General features: G+C 53.7%; 1 protein-coding gene across 5 annotated transcripts in view; it reads left to right on the top strand.

Moving 5' to 3' along the window:
• Nucleotides 1–24,287, top strand: part of SH3GL1 (SH3 domain containing GRB2 like 1, endophilin A2) — a 33,596-nt gene that overhangs the window by 6,538 nt on the left and 2,771 nt on the right. For 2 of the 5 annotated variants that reach the window (XM_076359283.1, XM_076359281.1), the window contains exons 2-9: nucleotides 15,631–15,699; nucleotides 15,812–15,884; nucleotides 16,640–16,783; nucleotides 18,556–18,689; nucleotides 20,149–20,307; nucleotides 20,861–20,964; nucleotides 22,593–22,717; nucleotides 23,188–23,241. In XM_076359283.1, the coding sequence (XP_076215398.1) occupies nucleotides 15,691–15,699; nucleotides 15,812–15,884; nucleotides 16,640–16,783; nucleotides 18,556–18,689; nucleotides 20,149–20,307; nucleotides 20,861–20,964; nucleotides 22,593–22,717; nucleotides 23,188–23,241 (802 nt within the window). In that variant the 5' untranslated portion in view covers nucleotides 15,631–15,690. Of the gene's footprint in view, nucleotides 1–2,592; nucleotides 2,688–9,102; nucleotides 9,320–15,630; nucleotides 15,700–15,811; nucleotides 15,885–16,639; nucleotides 16,784–18,555; nucleotides 18,690–20,148; nucleotides 20,308–20,860; nucleotides 20,965–22,592; nucleotides 22,718–23,187; nucleotides 23,242–24,287 lie in introns of those variants that run through there. The other 3 variants (XM_076359282.1, XM_076359279.1, XM_076359280.1) reach the window with 3 other exon arrangements.

Here is a 24,287-nt window from a genome sequence, read left to right as displayed (position 1 = left end):
GGGGACACGAGGCGTGGTTTTGTATGCCAGCAGTTCGGCTCGGGGAGCAGATTCAACCCAAGCGAGGGTGAGCGAAGGGAGACGGCATCGCTTTTTTTTTTTTTTAAACCAGACTGGTATTCGGCCCTGGGTGCCGCTGTCATCCCAAACAGGATTAACGTGCTCCCAAAGCCTGTGTGGTCCAAGCCGAAACCCTGCTAGGCCTGCCCGGGCTTTGGAACCGGGGTAGCGAGCGGTGGCTCATGCCCTGCTGTGCCTGGCGAGTCCCGGCCCGAGACGCAGACCAGCAACCTCCTCTTCCACATGCAAAGTACGAAAGCCATTTTCCGAGAGGGAGAGAGGCGAGCGCTAATTAAAACTAGCAAGCCCTTGGCATGCACGCTTTTTTCCTGAGTTTGATGACTGCTCTCAAGGCTTCTGAAAGTATTTTTGAACATGAATAGCTACCGCTTGCTTTCTGCCTGGCCCGAGAGCCCGGGATGTGCTCTGTAGCCCCTGACAGCCATTTCGGCCCAGAAGGACCACGCGATTCCCAAGCTCCGTACGTCGGCAGCGTACGCTTTCCGGCCAGTTGTTAATGAGCCCCTAAAAGCTTCCTTCCCCGCAGCTTGGCGCCCAGGTGCTGCGATGCGGTGGTGTCTGCTCAGAAGGCTGAGGCAGAGGAATCCGCTCCTAGATGGGCTGCGCAGGGACCGTTCGGTGACGGGGGACAGAGCGCAGCTGGCGGGCAGGGATGGCATTCCCCCCCCCCCCCTTTTTTTTTTTTCGGCCTTCGTGGTCATTTGCTCTTGCTCGTGGTGGATTGGGATTTCCTTTATTTCTCTTTGCGTGAGGTTCTTTCTGCGGTGGCTTTGCGCTGTGCTTTCAAACGTGGGGTTTTTCCTCCCTTTCCCAGATGATACATTTAACAGCTACCTCTTTTTTTTGGAGGTTAAGGCAGTCCTTCTAGCATCTGGCTCTCTGGGGCTTTCTCTTGTAGGCATGAGGTGCCTTTCTGCTCGCAGCTTTCGCTCTGTATGCGGCTGCGCGGTGGGTTTCTCGGGACATCGCAGATGCGCTGTGCAGCACAGGACCTCCCGCTGGAAGAGAAATGAGAAGCGCAGCGTGCAGGATAACCTTCCACATGGAAAACCAAACCCACGAGGCCCCTTTCCCTGGCCAGAGCTTGTCTGTCGGTGCCCTGTCTTGCTGCAGATGGTTTTGATTGTGCCTGCCCTCCAGCTCTAGCTTGCTCCCGCTCTGGTGGAGGCTGACACACCCCGAGTTCGCCTGCACATTTTTTGCTCCAACTTGCTGCCAGAGTTTAAACCGCGGATGGTGTCAGGCCGGATAGGAACTGCGGAGCCGGGAGAGCAGAGGGTCGTGCTCCTGCTGCCGACCGTGCTGCAGGGCAGTTATCGCAGCGGCAGAGAGATCACAGAACGGTTTGGGTGGGAAGGGACCTCTAAAGGCCATCTAGTCCAACCCCCCTGCCGTGGGCAGGGACATCTTCAATCAGATCAGGTTGCTCAGAGCCCCGTCCAACCTGACCTGGAATGTTTCCAGGGATGGGGCATCCACCACCTCTCTGGGCAACCTGTGCCGGTGTTTCACCACCCTCAGCATAAAAAATTTCTTCCTTATATCTAGGATCTTCTAGATCTATTCAATCTTCACCTGCTGCAGCTTTTTGGCCAGTGGATGCGAGTTGAAGCTCTTAGGACAGTGCCAGTGCCCAGAGACATTAAAGGGGGGGGCACAGCCCCCGGAGACAGGCCGGTCTCTGCTCTGCAGTGGCATGAGAACTTCACGCTGACTTGTCTCGAATCCTCCAGCAATTAGTAAAGCCAAGAGTGGACCTGAGACGCTCTGCGCGGTGGCTTTTCTGCTTTCCCAGGAAGCCGAGGCAAGAGGTGCGAGCGTGTGCAGGCAGCGGCAGGGCAGGGCAGCGGGGCTGCCTGCCCCGTCTGTGGGTGAAATCCTGGGGAAGCCCTTCCTGGTGCACTGGGGCTGAGACTTCACCCAGGAGAGCACCCAGAGCTGCCCAGGCACCCAAGGGGGGGGGGGTTGAGATGCTATTTTGGGCTCACGTGTTCTTTTTGAGCTGTTCTGGTGAATTTTGCACACCCGTGCCGTGCCACCGGCAAGCGAGTCAGCCCCGTCCCTCAGCGGCAGGGTCTGAGGAGCAGGAGGAGATGCTGGGAGCAGGTCGCTCCTTGGCTCTTCTGCCGCGACGGTGGCTGTGCTTTGGTGACGAAGGCAGACTGAGGACTGGGTGCCGCGACGGCACGGCAAGCAGGTAATTCCTGGGGGAAGTCGTTGGCAGTGTCGGGCTCTAAGTTCCTTATCTATAAATGGGAATTTGGACTGGGGAGCAAGGGATTTTGCTGGTTCCCGCCAGCCTGACTTTCCCTCCCACAGCACCTGGTGTTTGCTCTATTAATATTAACCTGGGCTGGAGTCCCCTGCAGCCTCCCTAGTTTATCTTTCAATATTAATCCGCTCGTGAGGCTGGAGGAAAGCCGGATTTGCTCGAGCGCAGTGTGACGTCCCGCCTGCTCAGCTTGCCGGCCAGGGTCTATCCGGGAGGGAGTCGTATTCGGCAGTAGCCGTCATCCTCGCCTGACGCCCTGAAGCCCCGAGCAGTTTGCTGTCGCTGGAGATGGGTGTTTCGGTGATGCGTGTGTTTGCAGATCCACGTACGGCAGGTGAAAAAGCGGAGGAGGACGCATGTGCTCTGCTTTCGGCAAACCTCTGAGTGAAGGGGTCTAGGCTTCAGCGCATGCCGCTTCTAGCCTAGGTGATGATGACGACTGAATACTTGCAGAGATGCCTGCTGTCACGTCTAGCTAAAAGGACTGCGTGCAGGATATTTTCATAGTCATTCCCTCTCCTTCTCTTGCATGATTTGTCGTCGATGAAACGCCTGGCACGGCGAGGTTGTTCGGCTGGTTAATCATTGTCGGAGCTGAGCTGAGCAGCCCCATAATGGAGCAGTTTTCAGCTTTTCTCAGTATTGTTCAGCCTGTCTGGAGTCGCAGGCAGGGGATGGCTCCTGTCTCTGCATCGGTTACTTTAATGTGGCTTTTTTTATTTCCTTTTAAGATTGCTTTCACAGCCATTGGGCACTAATAGTAACGAGAACTCAGATTCTTGGAAGGCAAAGACAGAAAACAGAGGTGGAAAACTCCAGCTCTCCGTAACCCTGCTCCGTTTGCTCCCCTCCTCGTTTCTAATGTCAAACAGGGAAAGCGTTATCCCGCGTTTGCAGCTGGGGGAATCTGGGACGCAGGAAGGATACGTGACTCGGGGCTGGGGAGGGGGGGGGGGGGGCATTGTGCGGCATTCGGAGCCCTGGTTCCCCCTCGTCATCTCGCTCTGTGTGGTGATGCCTGCCCGCCTGCCTCAGGGCTTTCTGTCTAAAATGCTCTATTTATCTAACTCTCTGTTTTCACGGGTTATGGGTGAACTTTTGAAAGGGGACGGTGCCAAGGGGGATGGTTTCTGCATGCGGTGGAAGGAAATCCTTCCTCCCCCTTCTCCCTGCCAATACTTTCCTCCTGGGAAAGAGCAAAGTAGGGATGAGATCAGGCAGGCTGGCTTGTAAAAGCTGATTCACTTCTTTAGCACACTTTTTTTTTTTTGTTTTTTTTTTTGTTCCTTCTCTCCCCCATCCCTACATATGCCAGTGCCTTTTGCCAGGGCTCGCAGCCCCGAGTGGTAAAACTGGAGGGACGGCAGCCCGTGCTGGGAGCCGGGCAGCTCCTCCTGCCCGAGACTGCGGAAATACCAACATAAAAATCAAAACGGCGAGCTCGGCGCCCCTCGGGGAGGGAATTTGGGCGCAGTGGGGTGTGAGGGGTTGTTCCGAGACCTGAGCCTGCTGCATTGATGTTGCTGTCCCTTCTGGAGAAGGCTGCTGGTTTGCACTGCTCCCAAGCAGGATGCCAAACTACAGAAAAGACCAGAAATAAAATAAATCCGTAATCCGGAAGGTCTCGGGTTTGTAATGCCAGCTGAACTCATTCACATGGAAACTCAGTGATGCATCTAGACACTGATGCTGTTTCATAAGACTCCCGCGTTGCAGAGGGCTGCGCTTCTGGTCCTTTCCATCTTTTTAATTGCGCTGATTAAATCATCAGCCTGAGCTGTGAAGTCAAGGGCCTGGAGCTGGAGCTCCTGTCGACGGGGGTGACTTTTCCTGCGGATCTGCTCCCTCCTGAGCTGTGTTCCCCCCCGACACCGCCACGGCTGTGTCCCAGCCTTCCCCCCGGGGAGCAGGTGGGTCTCTGCAGAGCCGAAGCGGATGGGGAAGGATCCGGGTTCGCCAGGCTGGGAAAGCCCTGCAGCACCGCTTGGCTTCTCTTTTCACAAGCTCCTGTGTGACACGACTTAGTGCAAGATTCAGCCCCTCTTGGTCTCTCGCTGTGATTATAAAAGCGATAATTACATTTTTTTTTTTTTTTTAAAAGGTTTCCTCTTCCCCTCGGCCCCCCCATCCCTTTAGTCGGCGATCTCATGGCTTTCAACGGGTTCCTGCTGACCGGAAAGGGCCGTGTTTGGCCCAAGCTGGAGGGATAAACGAGCTGCTCTTGGGATCCTCTCCAGCGGCTGCGTGGTTTCATTGCTGGGTGTGGGTTTGCAGATAGTACCTGGGGGTGCCGGCGAGTTCTTCAGCCTGCCAGAGCGCAGGCAGGGGCGTCCCCATCGCGCTGGGGCTGTCCCGGGGCGGGGGGGACGCACGATTCCCCTGAGGTCCTGGACCTGCCCTGCTCCACCTCTTGAAGCAGATGGAGAGTCCATCAAGAGAGAGTCTGGGCTGCTCTTGCTTCCAAGAAAAGCCTTCTAGCCCATGGCGTGTGTAATTAGCTTTGTTGCTGATACCTTATTAATAGAACTAGTCTTTTTTTCTTTTAAAGCCACTGGGAATTTTAGAATCTTCCTATCTCATATTAACTGGCTATTAATAAAGTTCATGATACTGTCACTAATTAGATTGCTTTTCTGCTCCAAAAAAAAAAAAAAAGTTAAACGCATCTCCATAATGAAATTCTCTCTTTCAGACAGAAGATAAAATTTGCATGATTCAAGCTTTAAAGGGCTTTTTCTAATTGAGAAAATGCTTCATAATTCATCCTAGAGCTTGAAAACCAGGCTGTATCTTGTTGTTGGCCCAGACTTTATTAATCAATGATAATTTATTAACCGCTTTCTTGAACAAATTTGTTTTGGCTTTACAGGACTAGCTATATTTAAGCTTAATCTTGCCACCTTCGTGACAAAAAAAGGCAGAAAAATGGTGAACGATTATCTACGTACGAAGCAAATCCACTGCGTAAGAAGGTGCTGGTCTTGCCAAAAGGGTTGTTTTTTTTTTTCCCCTCCCCGATTTTCCTCACCGTATAGCTCCGTGGTGGAGCATTTAGAAAACATCTTGTTCGTTGCTGACGCGTGTCTCTGCACGTGCTTTTGGGTGGACTTAGGGGGCACTGGGCAGGCACAAATCTGGAGCGCCAGATGTTGGTGGAGCTATTCTCACAGTAGAGCTCCTCCTGGTTGTATCGGATGAATTTTAAAGACCGAGGGAGTCTGCACTTTTGCGCTTGGCAGGGATGACATAATGTAAATGTTGTCTACCGGAGTTCCTGGTACACCTATTGCTCCGGCTGCAGGGCAGAAAGGCGATAGCGATGCATCGATAGCGTCACCTGCAGAGTAAAAGCAAACTGCAAAGTGCTGGGAGGGTTTTTTCGCGTTTAAACCATTCTGAAATGAGTATTGGCAAGCGTTGATGCTGAACAGCAAGAAAAACGATGCATTATCTTGCATGGGCTGGAAGCGTGACAGAGTACCTGATGTGGGGAAGGCTCCCGTGCAGAGCCCTTGGAGGAACTGATGCAGGAGCAGGAGTTTGATCCGGTCCAGCATGCCGTTGCCGGATTGCTCCGGGCAGTCTTACGGACATCTGTTCACTCGTTCCCGCTCTCCTTTTCCTTAGGATGCTGTGCTCCGGTCTGATAGCCTCTAAGCTTTTCCTAGTATTCAAATTAACAAGGAAAACGCGTGTTTATAGTGTTCTCAATTATTTCTCTCCCTCTTTGATGTTTGTGTACGCTGAGATATCGCTAGGTCCCTGCTGGAGTTTTCATTTGGCCAACGCTGTCCGTGTTAAACGTGCTCTGCGTGGGGCTCCCTCTGCCCGCTCCGAGTCAGGAAGAGGGTTTTTTGCCTTCCCTTCGACGGACTTGAGCTCCTGCCTGAGCTCAGCATCTTTTTTTGATCTCCCTTCTGTCTGTAAACCTGCCTGGGAACTCACCTTGACTCTTCCCTGAACTCATTAACGCTGTCAGCCGCCCAAAACTGAATGCAGCCGTGAGTAAACTTTTTAGGTAATTGCTCTACGTGTCCCATCAGCCTGGCTTGGTCTCGTCACCCTGCAAATCCGGAGGTGGTTCTGCCTCCTTCCCAGTTTCTTGATCGTCTCCAGGCTCTGCTGCTGTTCAAGATTTTTCTCTGGATGATGCCAGTTAGTGTCATGCACCCCGGAGAGGTGTTTTTTCATCTGTCTTAGTTTGCACGGGGAGCAGAAATCCCGCCTGCTGCTTTTTTGCAAGCTGTCCTGTGGCCGTGGTGTTTTCCCCAGGGACGTACAGGTGTCGTAAGCCCTCCTGTTCCTTTTTTTTCCCCCCTCGCTTTTTGTGAAATCCCTAGGAGCGGCGTGTGGGCGGATGGTTGGGACCGATCCTCGGTACGCTGACCGAAGGACGGGACTGCTGGGTGCTCTGCCTCGGTTTCTCATTGAAGCTTTGCAGAAGAGGAAACCGATGATTGCAATTACTAGGAGGCACTTGTAGCGCTTTGTACTTCTGTATCCCATCTACTGAGCGGCTCCAGGTCTCAAATGCAAGGAACCGCTCGTCTTTTTCCCCTGGGTCTGCAAAGGTCGGGTGGAGTTGCTGAGGAATGATGGCTCAGCAGCTTTGCAAAAGGCAGGCCGTGATTCACTGAAGCTCTTCCGAGATAGGACGTAGGGAGGTTGGGCAGGAAATCTGGATGCAAGGCCAATATTCCACGTTTCCCCTCGGTTTAGTGGACTTCCTCTGAATTGCTGTGGTCACTGCAAGTGGGTGAGAAGGGCAGTGCCGGGGGAGAGAGGAGAGCTGCTGCTTTTTTCCTGACGTGTTTTTGTTTTTCCTGTTAACTTGACCCAATTATTCCCCCCCCCCCCCCCCCAGCTGAATAGAAATTATGTCTCGTTTGGTGCAGAGCATGTGAGAAGTAACTAATAATAGGAGAAAACATCTACGATGCAAATGGCTGTTGCTGACTGTTGGGAGGTGCCCCCTTCCCTGCAGCAAGAACATTTCACGCGGCTCCCCGCGGTGAGAGCTGCGTATTGAAACCTTTCTCCTCCGGGGCGAGTCTGCTTTTAAGGCAGAGTTGTGCCCTTTTCGGCAGGCTGGCCCATCCCTGGCTCGGCCTTAGCCGGGGCAAGCCGAGCTGTCGGCTTCCCCTCGGGGAGGGAGGGAGGCACCGTCTTTTCTCCTGCTGGAAGAGTTAGCTTGGAGAGGACCGCGGTGAGCACGGAGCTAAGAGCCTCACAAACAGGGATCACGACCAGGATTTTAAATACTTTCATGCTACAGACAACGAAAGGATGAATCCCCCGAGCAAACAGGGAGCGGCTGCCTTGCAGTGCATATGTATGCCCTTCTCTGGCCCGAGCTCTGCGAGTGTGACCTGCTGGCTGCTGCTTAAGTTACATATTTTTATTTTTTTTTTTTAATTCATGCTGTCCTCATTCCTCTGAGCCCATCTGCTGGATGGAGATGAGTCATGCGATAGCACTTTGAGTAGGTGATTTGACAGGTGGCTCCCTAGAAAGCTGTCTTTGCACGCGGCAGCTCTTTCTTTGCGGTTTCTGTATGATAGGATTACAACCTGAGGTCCCTTTGAAGGCTTTCTGCCTTGTCGGGAGGGAAGGGAAGGAGCTCTTCATTGTTCTGGGCTGACCTTCCTGCTCAAAATCAAGGCAATTCCTCCGGCGTTGGGTGGAGAGTGGCTAGATCCCATCTCAGATGGTGAGGGGGTGGAAAGCTCGGTTTGTTTCTAGACACGTTTTCCTGGTGCACGTGTCTGGAGGCAGCGGAGCACCTCTACGTGCCTTTGCACGAGTACATCGCTGGTGCTTGGGTGGCGAGTCTCGGACGGGACTGGCCCTCTTCGTGAAAGATGGGAACAGGAAAAATAAGGGAAAGAAAGTTCAGGAGAAGAGCGAGGGTTGGATAACCGAGTAAAAAAATGCTCCTGTGAGCTATTTAGCAGGGAGATTAGACAACTTAGGTGGCCGGTGGAGCGGTCAGGTGCCCCAAGACAGGTTAGATCAATGGTAGGGCTGACGTTAGGAGCCAGCAGCAGTGTCTTGCTTGGAGGGGCGGGAGGACGAGAGCTTCGGCTGCCGTTCCTCTTTCTCTGGTTTGCCCTGCAGCCCAACAGGGATGTGAGAAATGGTGAGATGGTGTCTGCCGAGTCACGTCCACCTTCTGTTTTTAGCTCTGCTGCTAACCTGCTCTTGACAGTAGGCAAATCGCTTCCTCTCGTACTCTTTCCTCTTCTAGCACGTGTTGGTTTTCTCTCCTTAGAGTGGCAGCTTTTGCGGTGAGAAAGTCCGGTGGGTGCAACAGTGCTCAGCCTTGCGAGGACCATGGAGCTGCTGGGTGCCTCCGATCCCCCAGCTGTTCGGAGCATGGGGATCTGCTAGGGAACGTGCGTTCCTCTTCGTTACAAGGCTAGCGGTAATTGTTCATCCCCTATTCCGCACAATAAACGCTCAGATCTGTTTACTTCTCCTTAAAGGAGGTCAGAAGCCGCTCAGATTAGCGTGCGCTTTGCTGTGGGCGTGCCGCTCTCTCCTTAAACTGGGGTGTCTGCTGCCTCTCAGCAGCATCATTCCTTAAGAAAGGATGCCTTCCATTTTTAATTTAAAAAAAAAAAAAAAGAAAAAAAGCTTAAAAGCCTCTAAGGAGGCAGAATACGGTCAGATCTACAAAGCTAACGTGAACAGAACTGCAGGCTGGCTGGGGAGAAAAGGGGCGTGCGCAGCCTTAAAGCTCTCGGTGGGTTTGCATCAGCTGCCGCTGCTCCACGGGAACCGGCCCGTCTCCTCTTCCCAGTTCCCAGCCCCGCGTGCTCGCTGCCTTTGTGGCCGGGAACTGGAGATGTAGCCGAAATGGTGAGGCCTCGACACGCCGTACGCATGCTCTGGGTCCCAACTGGTGTCTGCTGGCGGACCAGCACCTTCCAGTCTTGCTTCGTTTCCAAGGATTACGCCGGGAAGGTGACAATTAACTTTTAATGAGATGCTTTGTGTTGGCGTGGACAAGGCAGCACATTAGAGCTCAGACGTCTGTGGGGGATTGCCGTCGGCCTTGAGACACCTCCCAGTACAAGCTGGCTCCGCGAGGAGCCTCTGCGGTGGCAGAGACGTGCGGGGCGCTTGGGGAGGACCCCCGGGTGTTTTCCAGGCGCTGCAGCTGGGCTTCGGCACGGCTGAGCTCCTGCCTCTCCCGGGCACGCCATTAGAAACGGGGTGCGTTTTGAGGAGGCTTTTTTGGGGCTCTGCAGCCCTGCCGTTGCCAAGCCCCACTGCCTGCAGCCGAGTGACTAAAACCCATTTACTACCCGTCTATTTTAAAGCTTAAATACGCACGCAGCAACAGAGTAAACTGTCACGTTGGCTCCATGGAGCTGCGACCGCCCAGCTGCCTCTTACGCTGTGATGGTAAAGCTACCGGTGAAGATGACCAAAAATTACACTTAATGCCAGGGAGTCACGCCTTGCCGAGCTGGAACAGTGGCGATGGCTTTATTTAGCTTTTGTGGAGCAGCCCATAGATCTGTGCCACTGGGCACGACTGAAACTGGGCGCCAGCGATCCCAGTCAGCCCTGGTTTTCCTTAACTGCTGCTTCTACCTGTCTCTACCAGGCTGTCGTGTTGTACTCAAGCCCTCTTCATCTGGGGTTCAAAACATTTACAGCACCTTTTTAAATTATTTTGTGGGCTGGCTTTTTCCACTGGACTTGCTCTTTCCTGATGAAGGGAGCCAGGGCAGGGCTGCTTGTCTGTTTGCTCCTCTGTGGTTTTTTTTTTTTTATTTCTCGAAGGGAACTTTCTGTTGAGAGGTGGAGGGTGGTGGGGAGGAAGAGGAAGGCTTTGATACGCCAGCATCTGGAGGGATAAGATTTTAATTCTGCTGCGGGCAAGTGTTTTGAATGGAAGCATGGTGTGTGTTTGATGCGTTATAAATAGGGCTGACTGTTTGCTATGGAAAAAGAAAGCAAGGGTTTTTTAAAAAAAAAAAAAAATAGTTTTTGTGTTTCTCTTGGTGTGTTTTGCTTGTTTGAGGCTGAGGGAGTTAGGGATAATTTCCCGTTTTAAAATGTCTAAAGAGCAGAATATCAAAATCAGGTGTGTAAAGTCCCATGGGAAAGCTGCTTATTAGCAGAAAATGACGCCGACTTGCGGCTCCCGCATCCGCGGGTTGGGCAGACGAGGACCTGCAGGGTGGGGTGTGCTGCAAACCTGCCCTCCTCCGGGTTTCGAGGTGCCTTGCAGGCGTTCCTCGGCTGGGGGAAGTTTAGCTGATGGCGTCTTCCCTCTCAGTGTGTCATGAATTTTGCTGATGCTGCTGTACAAAAATCTCCTTTTTCTTTTTTTTTTTTTTCCTACGCATCTTTCACACCTCTGCCAACGGCAGCCCCTGGGAGCGACGCAGCCAGGCCACGGTGCAGGACCGCCTATCCCACTGCTCCGAGCTGGGACTGCCCATCTCCTCTCGGGGAACAGCCTCATCCACTGCTCACAAAACCTCTCCCAATCTTCCGTGCTCCTAAATACATCCAGGCCAAACGCACCCGACGCGTGGCGAAATGTGCTGGGCCTTGTGCTCCTGGCAGGAATGTTAATGGGGGTGATGCTGCAGCCAGCAACGAGGGAAATGAGGCTTTGGGGTGGGAGCGGGTGTGTCAGGGTCCTTCTCCAGGCCTTTGGGATCTGTTTGGGTTTCGGTGACGGCGTGGGCAGCAGCAGATGACTGATACCTGTCTGTCTGATTCATCTGGTTCATGTAAGGATGTCCGGCGCAGTATAGCAAGAGATGGTCGCTCAGGTTTCTTTATTTACTGCCAGCTCGTCCTGGAGCTGGGCAGCAGTTGAGCAGATGAGATGAAGGAATGGTGGGGTTTGAGGAGAGGTGTGTGGATTTTGTGTCGTAAGTTGGGAGCGGCTGCGCAGCCCTCTCTTGTTTCTCTCCCACTCCCAGCTGTAAAAGAGAAGCCTTCTTCTTCATCGCGCCTTTCTTCCCCCTCTGTGTACACATACCATTCCTGCCTCTCCCTGTAGCCAACCTCCTGCCGCAGTAGTTAGTTTAAACAATAGGTCTTTCATTTCCGAAGATCCTCCACCATGCGCAGCCCTTCGGTGGGTTTTGAACGGCGAGGGGAAGTCAGATATTGTTCGTGTTCCCACGCCCCTGCGAAGGAAATCGATGGAAGCCCCTGTGAGTCGATGCTCTGTAAAACGAGGCTGCAGAAACTGCAAAGCATGGTCGAGAGCAGCCCGTCGGTGGCAAGACGTGGCCGTATCTCAACCCCCCGGATTAGTTCTCCTGCAGATGAAGCAGGCTGGATGCCGCGCTCCTGGTGATGCTTGCTGGGGTGAGAGCTGCTGCACGCCGGCACGGCGCGGGAGCCTTGAATTAAATGCACCTCCCTACTCTCTGATCTCAGGTCAGAACTATCTAGGGCACGTTTTAACTGCCAGTATCCTTTTAATTAAAGGTGGATGGGAGGCGAGGGATTGATTCCTGGTTTCTCTGTTGGAGTTTGCGTGCACCCTCTGCCCTCTTCCCCCACCCTGCGGCGTGGTTTGGTTGGGATGCCGGGTAAACAGCCGTCCCATTTTGAAGCAGTTTTTGTCTCGCTGGGCCGTGACGCCCAACTGTATCGCCTTGTGGTAATATTTGCTCTAGGAAGCATTTGGCTTCGGCTGCTGTGGCAGCGCAGCTGAGGGCTTCCGCTCTGTCACCGCGCCCTGCCCCTTCTCCGAGCTGCGGCAGGGCTTGCTTCAGGTTTAACCTTTTAGTATGTGTCCCATCCTGGCAGGGCTGGGAGATTAAAGAAACCAGAGAGTATAGACTTGTTCTCATCTTTCACGCCGAGCCAGCTGATGCCCTTCAGCGTAAGCCTGCAAGAGAGTGTTTGGGCCATTGAATTTGGTTAATGATTCGCATGTCTTGCCTTGCCAGTCCCTTCCCTGGGTTCACATCTGTCTTGGTTGCAGCATTTGCGAGAGGTTAGGTCCCCAACCAGGGGAAGACGGACGCGTCCCAAGTCTTCTCTTGGCTGCTCGAGAAATAAAAGTGCAGAAGAACTGTCACCACATCCTCAAAAAAGCCCCCGAACCGCTCCCCAGAGGAAGCTGTGCTGGGATGTGCACCGGCAGCGTTTCGCTGACCATCTTACGGTTCACTTGGGCCAAGCTGGACGCTACAGGCAGCGCGTGGATGCTTCCTTCCTCTCCCATCCTGCAAGCAAAGGGCGAGCTTCCTGGTGAACTCAATGCTCGCCTGAGAAAGGCAGCCACCTACTTTGCCAGCGTTCGCAGGCTCTGTGCAGGCAGCCCGATGAGACGCACGATGTGGCGCTTGGAAACTTGGCTCCCCGTCGCGTCGTGAAGCTCTAGGTTAAACAAGGAGCCGGCGAGGGCTTCTCCTGGCTCGTGTCTCGGCTAGCGCCGTGGGGGAAATCTGCATTGGTTTGTCTCCCTGCCTGACAGATTTGGGAGCGTGGGGATAGGGATGGAGCTGCTGCGGATGGCACACAGTCCCTCCTTCTTTCCTCCCGTGATGAAGCCTCCCAGTTTAATTAGAGCCAGCAGGGAGAGAACCTCAATCTTATTATTCCTTCACAGCAGGGCACCAGTAGCATTTCTTGGACGTCAAAAGGAGGATTAAATTAGTCTGCAAGTGAGGGGTTTTTTTTCCCTCCTTCACATCTCTCGGCTCTCTGGGAGGGTGTTAAGCCTCCAAAATCACTGTGGTGATCAATGCCTTTGACATGGCATGCAGTCCCCGATTACAGCAGAGCTCCCTGCCAGAGGGCTTATTTGCAGCTTTCTGGGCTGCAAATCCGTGGGTGGGTGGGTGGAGAAAAGTGGGAATGGAATTGCTTGGGATAATTGCACCCTTCCCAGGTGTATTGACAAGTAAAGGAGGTTTCTGGAGGTGCGACCTTTGCGAAAGCGATCCGTGCCCCTTTCTGGTTGCGGAGGCTGCGGGACTTTTGGCAGGGGACAGGCGATGGCAGCTGGGAGCGAGCTTTGCTCTGCTGAGCTTGTCCTGGCAGGCAGAGCAACTGCTTCGTGGGGTTTTTTTTCTAGACTCGGTGTGTCTAAAGAGGAACGTGCGCCTCCCCAGCTCGGGGCCGGCTTGCCGGGCTGTGTGCTGGCACCCCGAATGCGGAGCAGGCATCCAAAAAAAAGCAAGAAATCACGCTCAGATCGGCTGTCCATCTGCAGGCAGCTATGGGGTGATAATATTCCTTTTGGGCCTCTTCCGTACGCTCGCCGGACACGGCATGGCAGGGTGCAGGGCTGGGCTGTCCTGCCATGCTCTCCCTAGCATGGACCTGTGAAGACCTTGTCTGAGAGTTAAGCAGGAGAATTGAATCCAGAGCTGAGCTGGGTGAAGCAGGAGAGCAGCAACCCTTTCCTTTCCCCCAGTGTCTAAATGTCAAGGGTGAACTACAGCACTCCCTCCTTGTCTGGCATCTCGGGTCCTCTGCTGAACTGTGCTTCCTCCGAAAGAGGGGAAAAAAAGGCTTCCCCTGGTGCAGCGAGGCCCCAAGAGGCTCTTGCCTCGTTTGTCAACCTCGTTGAACCCTCGTTTTGGCCCTGCAGTGATTGATGCTGCACGGCTGCGTGCTGGGCGGCCGGCTAGAAGAGCTCTCCGCTCTCCTCAGCCTCTTCTCTGCAATGTCTGCGCCGCCTCGGCAGCGTTGAGCAGTTGCTGATGTCTCTCTACCAAGATGCAAGAAGCTTATCAGCCGTGGCTGTGCTCTGAGCAAGGACGTTTGTGCTCAGCACCAGAGCTGGGCGTTTGGCGTACCGAGGGTCTTTGAACGTGCTCGTTACCTTCTTTTTCTCTTCCCTATTTTGGGGTCTGGAAATGGGATTTTGCTGAAACGCTGAAGATCTTGTTCTTCTTTGTAATAACAAGCATTTCTTCTGCGTGTCGTGCTTGGTAACTTGATTTTGGGGGGCTGAGCGCTGGATGGTAGGTGCGAGCAGGCAGGACGGAGTGGCCGGCGTGGTGTCTCCGAGTGCTTTTGAACCTGGATGATTACCTAAGGGCTTCCCCCCGCCCTTCCTCAAAAAAGTAAGGAACCATTTTGAATCCCGGTGGAAGCAGGAGGGTTCCAAAGGAAGAAAGACTTGATAAAATCAAGTATTTGATGTTGAAGTAAACAAACCTGTATTGTTCCTTCAGAACTGGAGTTTTGACTACAAACATGAGAAATCCTGGCAATTTCCCGCCTGCGGCAGGCGTCAAATGCTTGGGAGTCAGCGCCTGTTTCCTAGACCATTTTTGATGTCTGTATAGGTGATTTGCTGTCCGTTTGGACCAGTTCGGGGCAAGATAATCACTAATTTTGGCCAATCCGTATGTCCTGCATCCCCAGGCGCTCTCACTTGCCTTGCCACACCGGCATGGGGCTTGGGAAGGAAACGTTCCTCTCTGTTTGGGCTGCAGGGAAGGACACTTTTAGGTGGATTTAATAAGGCACTTACTATGTTTCAGCTCGGGCAGTTGAATGGTGAGGGAGCAGGGGTCTTTTCTTGGACCGAGTGATATTTAGAAGAACGGTGATAAGCACCTCGCACAAATAGCCAAAAGCAGCCCTGTCTTTACAGCTTGTCAAACATCTCACCTTTTCGCTAGTTTTAGAACAGGCGTCAGAGACGCTTCGATAAATGGATTTCAAAACTTTTACCGTAGCTTCTGCAGATCTCTTTTCCTCCGCTTACAAAGAATTCAAAAGCCCTGCGCTCCAGATCCTGAGGTGCTCCCGATCCTGAGGTCCTCCAGCATTTCCCCTAGGAGTGATGGTTTAGGGCTTTGAGAGGTCTCTTGCTCTCTCCAGACTCTGTTCACGTGCTGGCTGCTGTGAGCAGAGTGTGTTCGTTCCCTGTTTACTTGCATTTCGCCATGTGTGAAACTGAAGCCTTGGCTCAAAATGGAGTCGAGAGACAATTCTGCTGCTTGCTTTTTCCAGCAAGCGTTGGAGTCGGAGCCGTGTGGTGTGATTTAAGGAGCTGTGTAGCTTCTGTTGGGTGAGAAATATCCGGACTGAGCCGTGCTTTGGGAGGGTAGGAGATGCTCGGATTTTTAGCGGGGCAGTGTTAGCAAAGAGCCACGTCTTTTTGATGTGCTTTGGGCTGTTCCTCCCACCTCCGTTCTCTTGCAGATGCTGTCTGGACCACCCCTCTTGCCTTCCTGTCCCAGGGACTTACTGCATGAGGTATAAGGAGCTTTAAGCAGTCAGCTACTACCGTGCCTGATTCCTCCTCCCTTGTTCTTTTTCTGCAGCTGGTCAGCGAGAAGGTTGGAGGAGCTGAAGGGACCAAGCTTGACGATGACTTCAAGGAAATGGAAAAGGTGAGTAGGGAACAAGAGAAATCTCTAAAATAGCCCATCTAACTCCCCTGTGACCTTGCCAAAGCCCTGAGCTGAACTTCACTGCTGCTGGGTCATCTTGTCTTTCCTACAGAAAGTGGACCTGACCAGCAAGGCGGTTACAGAAGTATTGACCAGAACAATAGAGTACCTTCAGCCGAACCCAGGTGAGTCCCTGGACCTCTCCTGTCCCCTTCCCTCTGCCCCCCAGTTTTCCAGGAAAGGGGGCAGAGGGGCATCAGAGAGAACTTTTTTTGGCCCTGAGATACTGGTACCAGCCCACGTTTGAGATTGGGCATGCTGCCTCCCTTGACCAGAGGTGTGCTGGGTCATCTTATACGTGTGGCCGTCCTGTGGCCTCGCTGGCGGAGCTAGCGGGGTCTGGCTCTTGGCTCGCTGGTGCTTTGCGACTCAGGTGAAGATCCTGACACCCCTCTTGCCCTGTGCAGTGTTCCTGGGCTGTAGGATGCTGCTGTTGCTGTTGAACAGTGAAAGAACAGACGCATCTTTTGCCTCGGACCTAGAGAGGCCCTGAAGGGGACCCGTTTTTCTTGGGATGTCCAGAAAAAGTGGCGTCTCTGGGCTGGGAAGGGGTGGCTGGCTTTGTAGGCATCGCCTCTGGAGCCTGCTGTCCTGCGTGCTTCCAGCCAGCTCGTTCAGAGAGCACTCCAGGGACTATGGGAGGGCTGGGGAAACTCCTTTGGCCTTCACTGGCGAGCTGTGGGGAACTATTTTTGCTTGCTGTCTTGGAAAAGAAACTTCTCTTTTCGTAGCAAATGATACTTCTGGTAGATGAAGACAATAGGGCTTCTTGGCTTTGGGTGTAGCTTTTAAAAAAAAGAAAAAAAGAAGTTGGCAGTGGCCAGCAGCTGCTGGCAAGTCCAAGTAATTGCAAACACGGCTGTGGCTGTTTCTGTGCCAGCTTCCAGAGCCAAGCTAACCATGCTCAACACGATGTCGAAAATCCGCGGGCAGGTGAAGAACCCCGGCTACCCGCAGTCGGAAGGGCTGCTGGGGGAGAGCATGATCCGATACGGCAAGGAGCTGGGCGAGGACTCCAACTTCGGTGAGTGTCCCCTCGGGCCAGCTCCCCCTAGGAGCGTGCGGATGAGATGGTGAAGGCTGCTGCCAAATTTCCAAGCTGTTACTCTAAATTCTGGAAGGGCTGTGTGACCCTTTGCGTCACCTAACAGTACTGGGGGCTCTTAAAAGAGGTTCGAAGGCTTCCACCCGGGGGCGGCGGGGAAGGGGCGAGCAGAGCCCAAGCGTCCTGGATCCCAATCCATGGCATTATGTGCAAAACCACCTCTTAATGCTTTCTTATTAAACACGGAGATAAATTTACATGTAGGAAAAAAATGCTTCCTTGCTGCTAAACTGAACAACGGTGACATGGAAACTAGATTGAGCGAGATGCGGAGTTTTACGGTGCCGTTTCCAGCTAGAGCTCTGCTAGAGGGAGGCTGTAGCCAAGAAATCTTTTTGCGTGGCAGTTTCTCATAACCACGTGTGACTTGCAGGGAGGAGGAGGAGGGGTGAAGCCTTTCGGTGACAGCAATTTTGATCCGCTAAAACATCAGCCTGCGCATGTGACAGACCTGGTACAGTACACAGCTGCCTGATGGCTTCCAGCGCAGGGAGGAGCCTTCTTGCCTCAGGAAAATCAAAAAGCTCTGGCTACTTTGTGGGAGCGTCGAAGGAGTCTCGAGAGTGTCTCTGGCCAACTCCGAGCCCTGCATCTCTCTTGGCTTGCAGGAACCTGAGTTGTTTCAGAGAGCAAGGGGGAAGGAAGTTTTTAGAAGAACACACTAAACCTGATTGCCTTTAATAGCCTCTCTTTAAAGGAACACTTAACTTGATAAATTTCTGTGTTAGTACTGCGTCCCTCCCTAGGACAGGTTATCTAGAGCTATCACAATTGAAATAATTCCTCTTGTATATTTATTTTTCCAGCTGGACAGTAGAGTGATGTTTTCACTTTACCCACTATTTCACTTGTATATTTTCCTGTGCTAATGTAGTGCTGAAACGGTTGGTTTGCCAAAGCTGCACAGGAATAATTTAATCTATAAATGGTTTCCACTGGAATAAAAAGCCAAGACTAAAAATGCTTTGCTGCAAGTCCGTCTGGCTTAGCTGTCATTGTGGCAGGAGCCTTAGAAAAGCATGAAACGAGATAGGCTTCAATAAGCAACTTTGAGCTCTCTGATTCAGAGGGGAGGAGAAGGGATGAGGTTGGCCCGGTAGAGGTTGGTGTCTAAAATGAATAAAAGGCTGCAGGTTTGCTGCCAGCATCTGGGGAAACTTGAAAAGTTGGTCAGAGCGCTCTGGCCTTAAAATTGTCTGAACAAAAGGATGGCCAGGCTGGATCAGACCGAACATGCCTCTGCCCGGGGCTTCTCTTGCCGGCAGTGGCCAAGGAGCAGAGCAAGGTTAAAGCACTACATGGCCGATTAGCAGCTCAGCGACTCCCTGAGCTAACAGGGAGTTTAAAAATAATTGCTTTTAAAAATATTTTTACCTTTTCCTTCCTCTGTGTAATTGATAGAGATTGTTCCTGTTTTTCAGAGGAAAAAACTGAAGCGTGCTAGTGAACTCTCTTGTGCGGAGTCAGTACCAACAGGCAATTGCCTGCTCTCACGCTGGGCACCGCTCGCTCCGTGCCAGGCTCGGAGATTTTCTCCAGATAGAAATGTGGGGGCGTTGAACGGGGGACGGAGCTTGCACACGCTGGGGGTCTTGGCAGAATGGCTCTGCAGGCAGCCGCCACAGACTTCGGCTCTGTTTGACTGGCTGGCCCCTTCTCCCTTTCTCTTCCCTTCCTTTTCTCACTCGAAGGCGACGCGCTGCTTGATGCTGGCGAATCTATGAAGCGGTTGGCTGAAGTGAAGGACTCGCTGGATATTGAAGTCAAACAAAATTTTATTGATCCCCTCCAGAACCTGTGTGACAAAGACCTGAAAGAGATCCAGGTAAACACCACCATGCTTTTCCCTCCTCTAGTTTCTGGCCTCTCCTGGCTATTAGTGCATGTAACCGCTTGCTCTGTCACGGTGGGAACCAAGGACTCGCAGAGCGGGTCTGCTCCCCTGCACTGTGCGTGCTTTCTTTCCCCACATTCACTATTTCCTCCCTGCTCGGCACCGCTGCTGCTACTGCTCCTGAGCAGCTCGTACGGCTGGATGCAGGTTTGAATGGTTCTTCATGTCTTTGGACACGAGGAAAAATTTCTTTACTGCAAGAGTGGTTAAACGTTGGAACAGGCTGCCCAGGGAAGTGGTGGAGTCCCCATCCCTGGAGGTATTTAAAAGACGTGTAGATGAGGCGCTTAGGGACATGGTTTAGTGGGCATGGGGGTGTTGGGTCGACGGTTGGACTCGATGATCTTAGAGGTCTTTTCCAACCTCAATGATTCTATGATTCTGTGATTCATTTACTGTGTCTTGTGGAGGATGCTGTGGGAGTACGTCCCAACATGCGTTCTGGGCTCGCTGTGCTGTGAGCTCCCAGCCGTGTTACGTTTGGGCTGCCTGGCATTAAACTTCACAGTGTTCTTTACAGCTGTTGGCTCTATTCTGTTAGTAGCCTGGATCCTGTAACACAACTTTCAAGCTATGGGCAAGCTTCCCTCTAGGTCTCTTAACGCAGCATCTCAAGAAGGCCCTTCGGTGTCTCGCCGGGGAGACACGGAGCTTGGTAGCTCCCGTGTGCTACCACAGAGACAAGTCCATGCAAAGCACGGCCAGGCTTTGTAATAGGATCCATCCCAACCTGGAATTCACAAGGCAGCTCTCTCGAGTGAATTTTCGCTTACCGTGGTGTCCCAGATAAAATAACCGACATCTACTGTTTCAGTATTTATCTGCACTCCAATTCCGCAGGCCGCCGTAAAGCTTATTTAAACAGCCCTGCCGTAAGCAGTCAGGGGAGGCAGTGCCCAGAACCTGCGTCCCAATTCCTGATCTCCAGAGATCCCCGTTGCTCCTGGGGAGCTGAAAGTAGCGGGCCAACTTTTCATCTTCCCGAAAGGCTTGCATGGGGAACAGACCCGGGCTGCTCCCTGCGGTGTTTTCCTCCAGCTCTCGGCTGGAAGGGGGTGAAATCGTATCGCCATTTCAATTTGTTGAGGGTTGTTTCTTAGTAAAAAGCCCCCCGCAGCCATGCAGTAATCCTCTGCCAAACTGAGTTCGGACGGCCCGCTCCTCCCTGTCACCTCGCAGCAGCCCTGCCTTGCAGCTCTCACGTCCTGGAGCCTCTCTGGAGTCTGAACAAAGGTGGGAGCCACAGAAGCGTGTGCTCCGAGATCAGGTTTCTGAGGCGAATGAACTTGGCCTGTAACTAGAGCTGCCTTCCCAGCAGGAGAGCTTGGCTGCTCCCAGTCTCTGGCTTTCCCTTCTTTTCCTTTACTGTTCATAACCATCCTCTTCCCAGCACCATCTCAAGAAGCTGGAAGGCAGACGCTTGGACTTTGACTACAAGAAGAAACGACAGGGCAAAATCCCCGATGAGGAACTCCGACAGGCCATGGAGAAATTTGAAGAGTCCAAGGAAGTAGCGGAGACCAGTATGCATAACCTCCTAGAAACTGATGTGAGTGCGTGGGGGGAGCGCCGGCTCCTCTGCCCCGGGCTGAGAGCTGCCGGGCGGGTTGCGTGTTTCTGTGTACACGAGGGTGGGATCTCTCGAGGGATGCAGACGTTAGACACTCGTTTCCACTCTCAAGTGTGGTTTTGCTCTCTGAATACCCAGATCTGAGGGCCCAGCACGTGGCTTGGCGGGCCTCTTATTCTTTCTGTAGCCCCTCTTCCTGATCCAGCTCTTGGCCGGAGGAGAAGCTGTGGCCTCCTCTGACCAAAACAGGTCTCTTCTCAGTGTGCTGGTGGGAGTAAGTTTGGGCAGGTACTTGGGAAGGACTTGAACAGCTAGCGAAGCCCCGAGAGTGGTAGGAGGCGTCCTCTGTCCTGCTGAGCCTCGGCCAGTGCCTGACCTCTGGTGTCTGAAATCCCAAACCTTCTCCTCATCTCCCCGGAGAAGTTGCCCTTTGTACCCGTTCCCCAGTATGGTCTCAGCCCCCGTGTGCAATGCAGGAGTCTCCTGTCAGCTGGGGAGAGCCATTCATCCCACCTTGGTGTGATTCTCGCAGATCGAGCAGGTGAGCCAGCTCTCGGCCTTGGTGGACGCCCAGCTGGACTACCACAGGCAGGCAGTGCAGATCCTGGACGAGCTTGCGGAAAAACTCAAGCGCAGGTGAGTCCCAGGGTGCTGTAGGCACCCTCGGTTTTCACAGCCATAACCTGTCCCTGTGGTACTTGCCTGTAAATACCTGACTCCCCCTCTAAATCTATCCCCTGGCGTTAAAGCTGCTTCTTGCAATCACTAGAGCTTCAGTCCAAACTTCCTCCAGGTTGGAGGGAGCGATGTCAGCCGCACAACCCGCTTTCAATGACGGGCGTGTTCTGACACCTGAAACAAAGCCTCTGTGCTTGCGCCGTGGGCGGCTGGTCTCTGCGGGACTGAGCCCCTGCCTGAATCGGGGTGTGCTGCTCCCGGGGAGGCTGGAGTTGAATTTGGCAGGGGTGGAGAAGGAGGGTGAAATCCCCTTCATGCCGGGGCTCGCGGCTCCTTGCACTGTGAGCGTTGAGCATGGGAGTGTCCCCCAAGAAGTGCCTTTTGGCCAGACCCAGGATCAAGTCAGAAATTGCATTGTGCTGATGGAGCAGACGGCTCAGACGTCACGAGCTGGACATGCCTGTCACCCCGTGTCACCTGGAAGTGCCTAGCCTAGAGTCTTTGTGCCATTAGCTTCAGTTGTGGATAAGGAGGGTACCTGGAGACTGGCCATGGTTGTGGCCCAGAAAGGTCCGCGTCAAGGGTTCCCAGTTGCTCTGAAGACCAGAAGGTGATTGCAGCGTGGTGGGGATGACGTGGTGGCCACAGGCCAGCGGAAGAGCACTTAGATCACCTCCTTCAAGGAAGGCACCTGTGAGCCCCCCGCCAGACCCCTCATTTTCCAGCTCTCCCTTCTATTTACAAGGCAGTCTCCTGGTAGACCCTGCCGCAGATGTGGCACTGCCGCGTGTGCTCTGGAGTTTTGAGCCACGTGAGCCTGTTGGTGAAAGGCAGATGGGTGTCTGGCACGCAGGAGCGGGAAGAGCCGCGGAGCTGCCTGGTCTTGCTGCTCTCCCTGCCCCTCCTCGGGTGCCTGACCTCTGCAGCGGCCCCAAGGAACGTGCGGTTGCTGCCGAGGTGCCAAGAAACACAGAGGTGCCGTTGAAATACCGAGCGAGCTGGTTCACGCGACTGCCGTGACTTGCACGGTCATTATTCCTGCTGCTCTGTCTCACCTGAGCAAGGATCTCCCCAAACCCTGGCCGAGGAAGGAGAGGTGGCTTCGTTGCATCCGGGGCTCCCCTGCGGAGCTGGGGACATGCCTTCCTCAGCCCGGCGCAGGGTGGTTTGGACAGAGCCAGGGCAGCCTCTCCGCTTCTCGGGGCGATTTGGCGATGCTGCCCTGCTGTTCTTTCCTTGTAGAAGAAACTGCTGAGTGGATCCCGTGTCTGGGTTGAATTAAGAAGAGCTGGGAGGATCCTTCCAAGTGTGAGCTTTCGAACTGCAGCACGAGTGTCCTCTGCTGGCCTGAATTGCCCGAGACACCTCCGTAGCAAAGCCTGGGGCGTGTGGCCCTCTAAGGACCAGGTCCCAAACCCTGGGCAAGATCCATCTTCAAAATGCCCCAGCGCAGAGGGTTGTGCAGATTCTCGTCTACAAACCAATTTGCTCCCCTGCGTAGCCACCCAGGAGAACAAATACCATGTTGATCTCATCATATTCTGTTTCATATTTCAATATATCCACATTTCTCTTCCTTCTTCCAGAATGAGGGAGGCCTCCTCGCGCCCCAAGCGGGAATACAAGCCCAAACCCAGGGAGACATATGACTTCGGAGACACTGACCAGTCTAACGGGGGCTTCTCTTGCAATCCTACCCCCAAAGTCTCAGGTAAAGTTGTCCAGTGTGTGTGCACACAGGTGCCTCTGGAGCAGCCTCCTGGGGACGGAGGGGAACTACTCTGCCTGGAAATGATGTTTCTGGTGTGCTGGATGTGCCTGCCCGGGCTCTGAAAAAGTCAGAAATGCCTCTAGACTTGGGCTGTTTTTTCTTGGGGCCCAGCAGCCTTCGTTATAGTGGCTTTGGGGATGTCCCAGCGGGGTCTCCAGCCCGGGGCCGCTCGCCTGTAGTGCCCACCCAGCGCCAGCAGTGGCAGACAGGAAAAAACGAAGCATCTCTCGCTCCCTCCCCGTCTTCCGTCATGCTACATTCGTCCCTCCCTGGTCCCGACAAGGCAGGCGGGTTTCTAACACAGCATGTGGGCCGCCCTGTTTCTCCTAACAGATCCTCCCTTTGGGCCCTGCCTTTCCCTCTCTCCAGTTCACGTTGTTTTAAGCATGTCTCTTTTTGTTTGGAAGCAGCTTCCTCCTCTTTCCGATCCGACAAGCCGTCCCGGGCCTCCGTCAGGAGTATCCGTGAGTTTCCTCCCTCCGCACTGCATGATGTGTGACCATCTCTCCCCATCCCTCCTTGCTCCTCCTTCCGTGACACTGCCGCTTGGAGCCACTAATACCTCCGTGCTGAGCCTGGCCAGCAGAACAGCCCAAGCTAAGCTAAGCTGAGCTAAGCCTTGAGCTAAGCCCCAGATTAAAACAGGCACGCTATATTGGTATTTACTACCCCAAAGCTGGGGCCTTTGCTCACCCGGAGGAGTTGTAGCATCTGTCATCACGCAGGAATGTCCTGCATGAGGCCACAGGGATCAGATGCTCTTCCACGAGGTATCAGACATCTCGAGGATTTACCCGTTCTCGTTACAAGCGCCCAGCTTGGATCTCTCCCACTCCTGCTCGTGCTGCCCCCCTCCCCCTGTACCCCACTGCTGAAGGCTGGGGGGAGCGGGTAGAGTCTCGGCCCGCCGAGCGGGTTTTGTGGCCCCAGCCGGTCAGCGAGGAGCCTCGAATGGGTTGTGACCGTGGTGTCCGCAGGTCAACGTTCCTGCTGAAGGGACCCGGGGCGGAGGCGGGGGGGGGGTCCCGTTGGGGTCCCGAGGCCAGGCTGGGTCTGCGGCTCGGAGGCATCGCGGTGGGGAAAGCTCGTGGTGGTGCAGTAACGGGGCGGGAGGACTTGAGGAGCCTGGTGTAGGGGAAATGCTGCGGTGGTGGGACCAGCCTGGTCCTTTGGGAAGTTGTCTCAAAAACATGAACCTGCTTGGCTGCCGCTTTTGGTGTTTTCCGAGTTCTCTTCTGACGCTGGGTCCTTTCTTGCTGTGGATGTTCAGCAGACCAGATGTGCTGGCTGCCGTTCGTGCCATTCCCCCTGCCCTGGTTGGAAGAGCTCTAGCACAGAGCTGTGCAGGCTCTGGAGCAACAGGGAGGGGAACGGGGGCCCTGCAAACCCCGGTGGTCTCTGTTAGCTCAGTCCCTTTTCAGTAGGATCCCTACAGCTGCAAAGCTGAGTGCCTGCCCGTCCCAAAACGCTAGTGCATAGACAGAGCAAGCAGCAGCTTTCCCTGCTATAA

The sequence above is a fragment of the Aptenodytes patagonicus genome, chromosome 25 (assembly GCF_965638725.1).
Source record: "Aptenodytes patagonicus chromosome 25, bAptPat1.pri.cur, whole genome shotgun sequence".
NCBI classification, from domain to species: domain Eukaryota; kingdom Metazoa; phylum Chordata; class Aves; order Sphenisciformes; family Spheniscidae; genus Aptenodytes; species Aptenodytes patagonicus.
The sequence above is the reverse complement of the archived record's forward strand: the minus strand, read 5'-3'. Positions and strand labels throughout refer to the sequence as shown.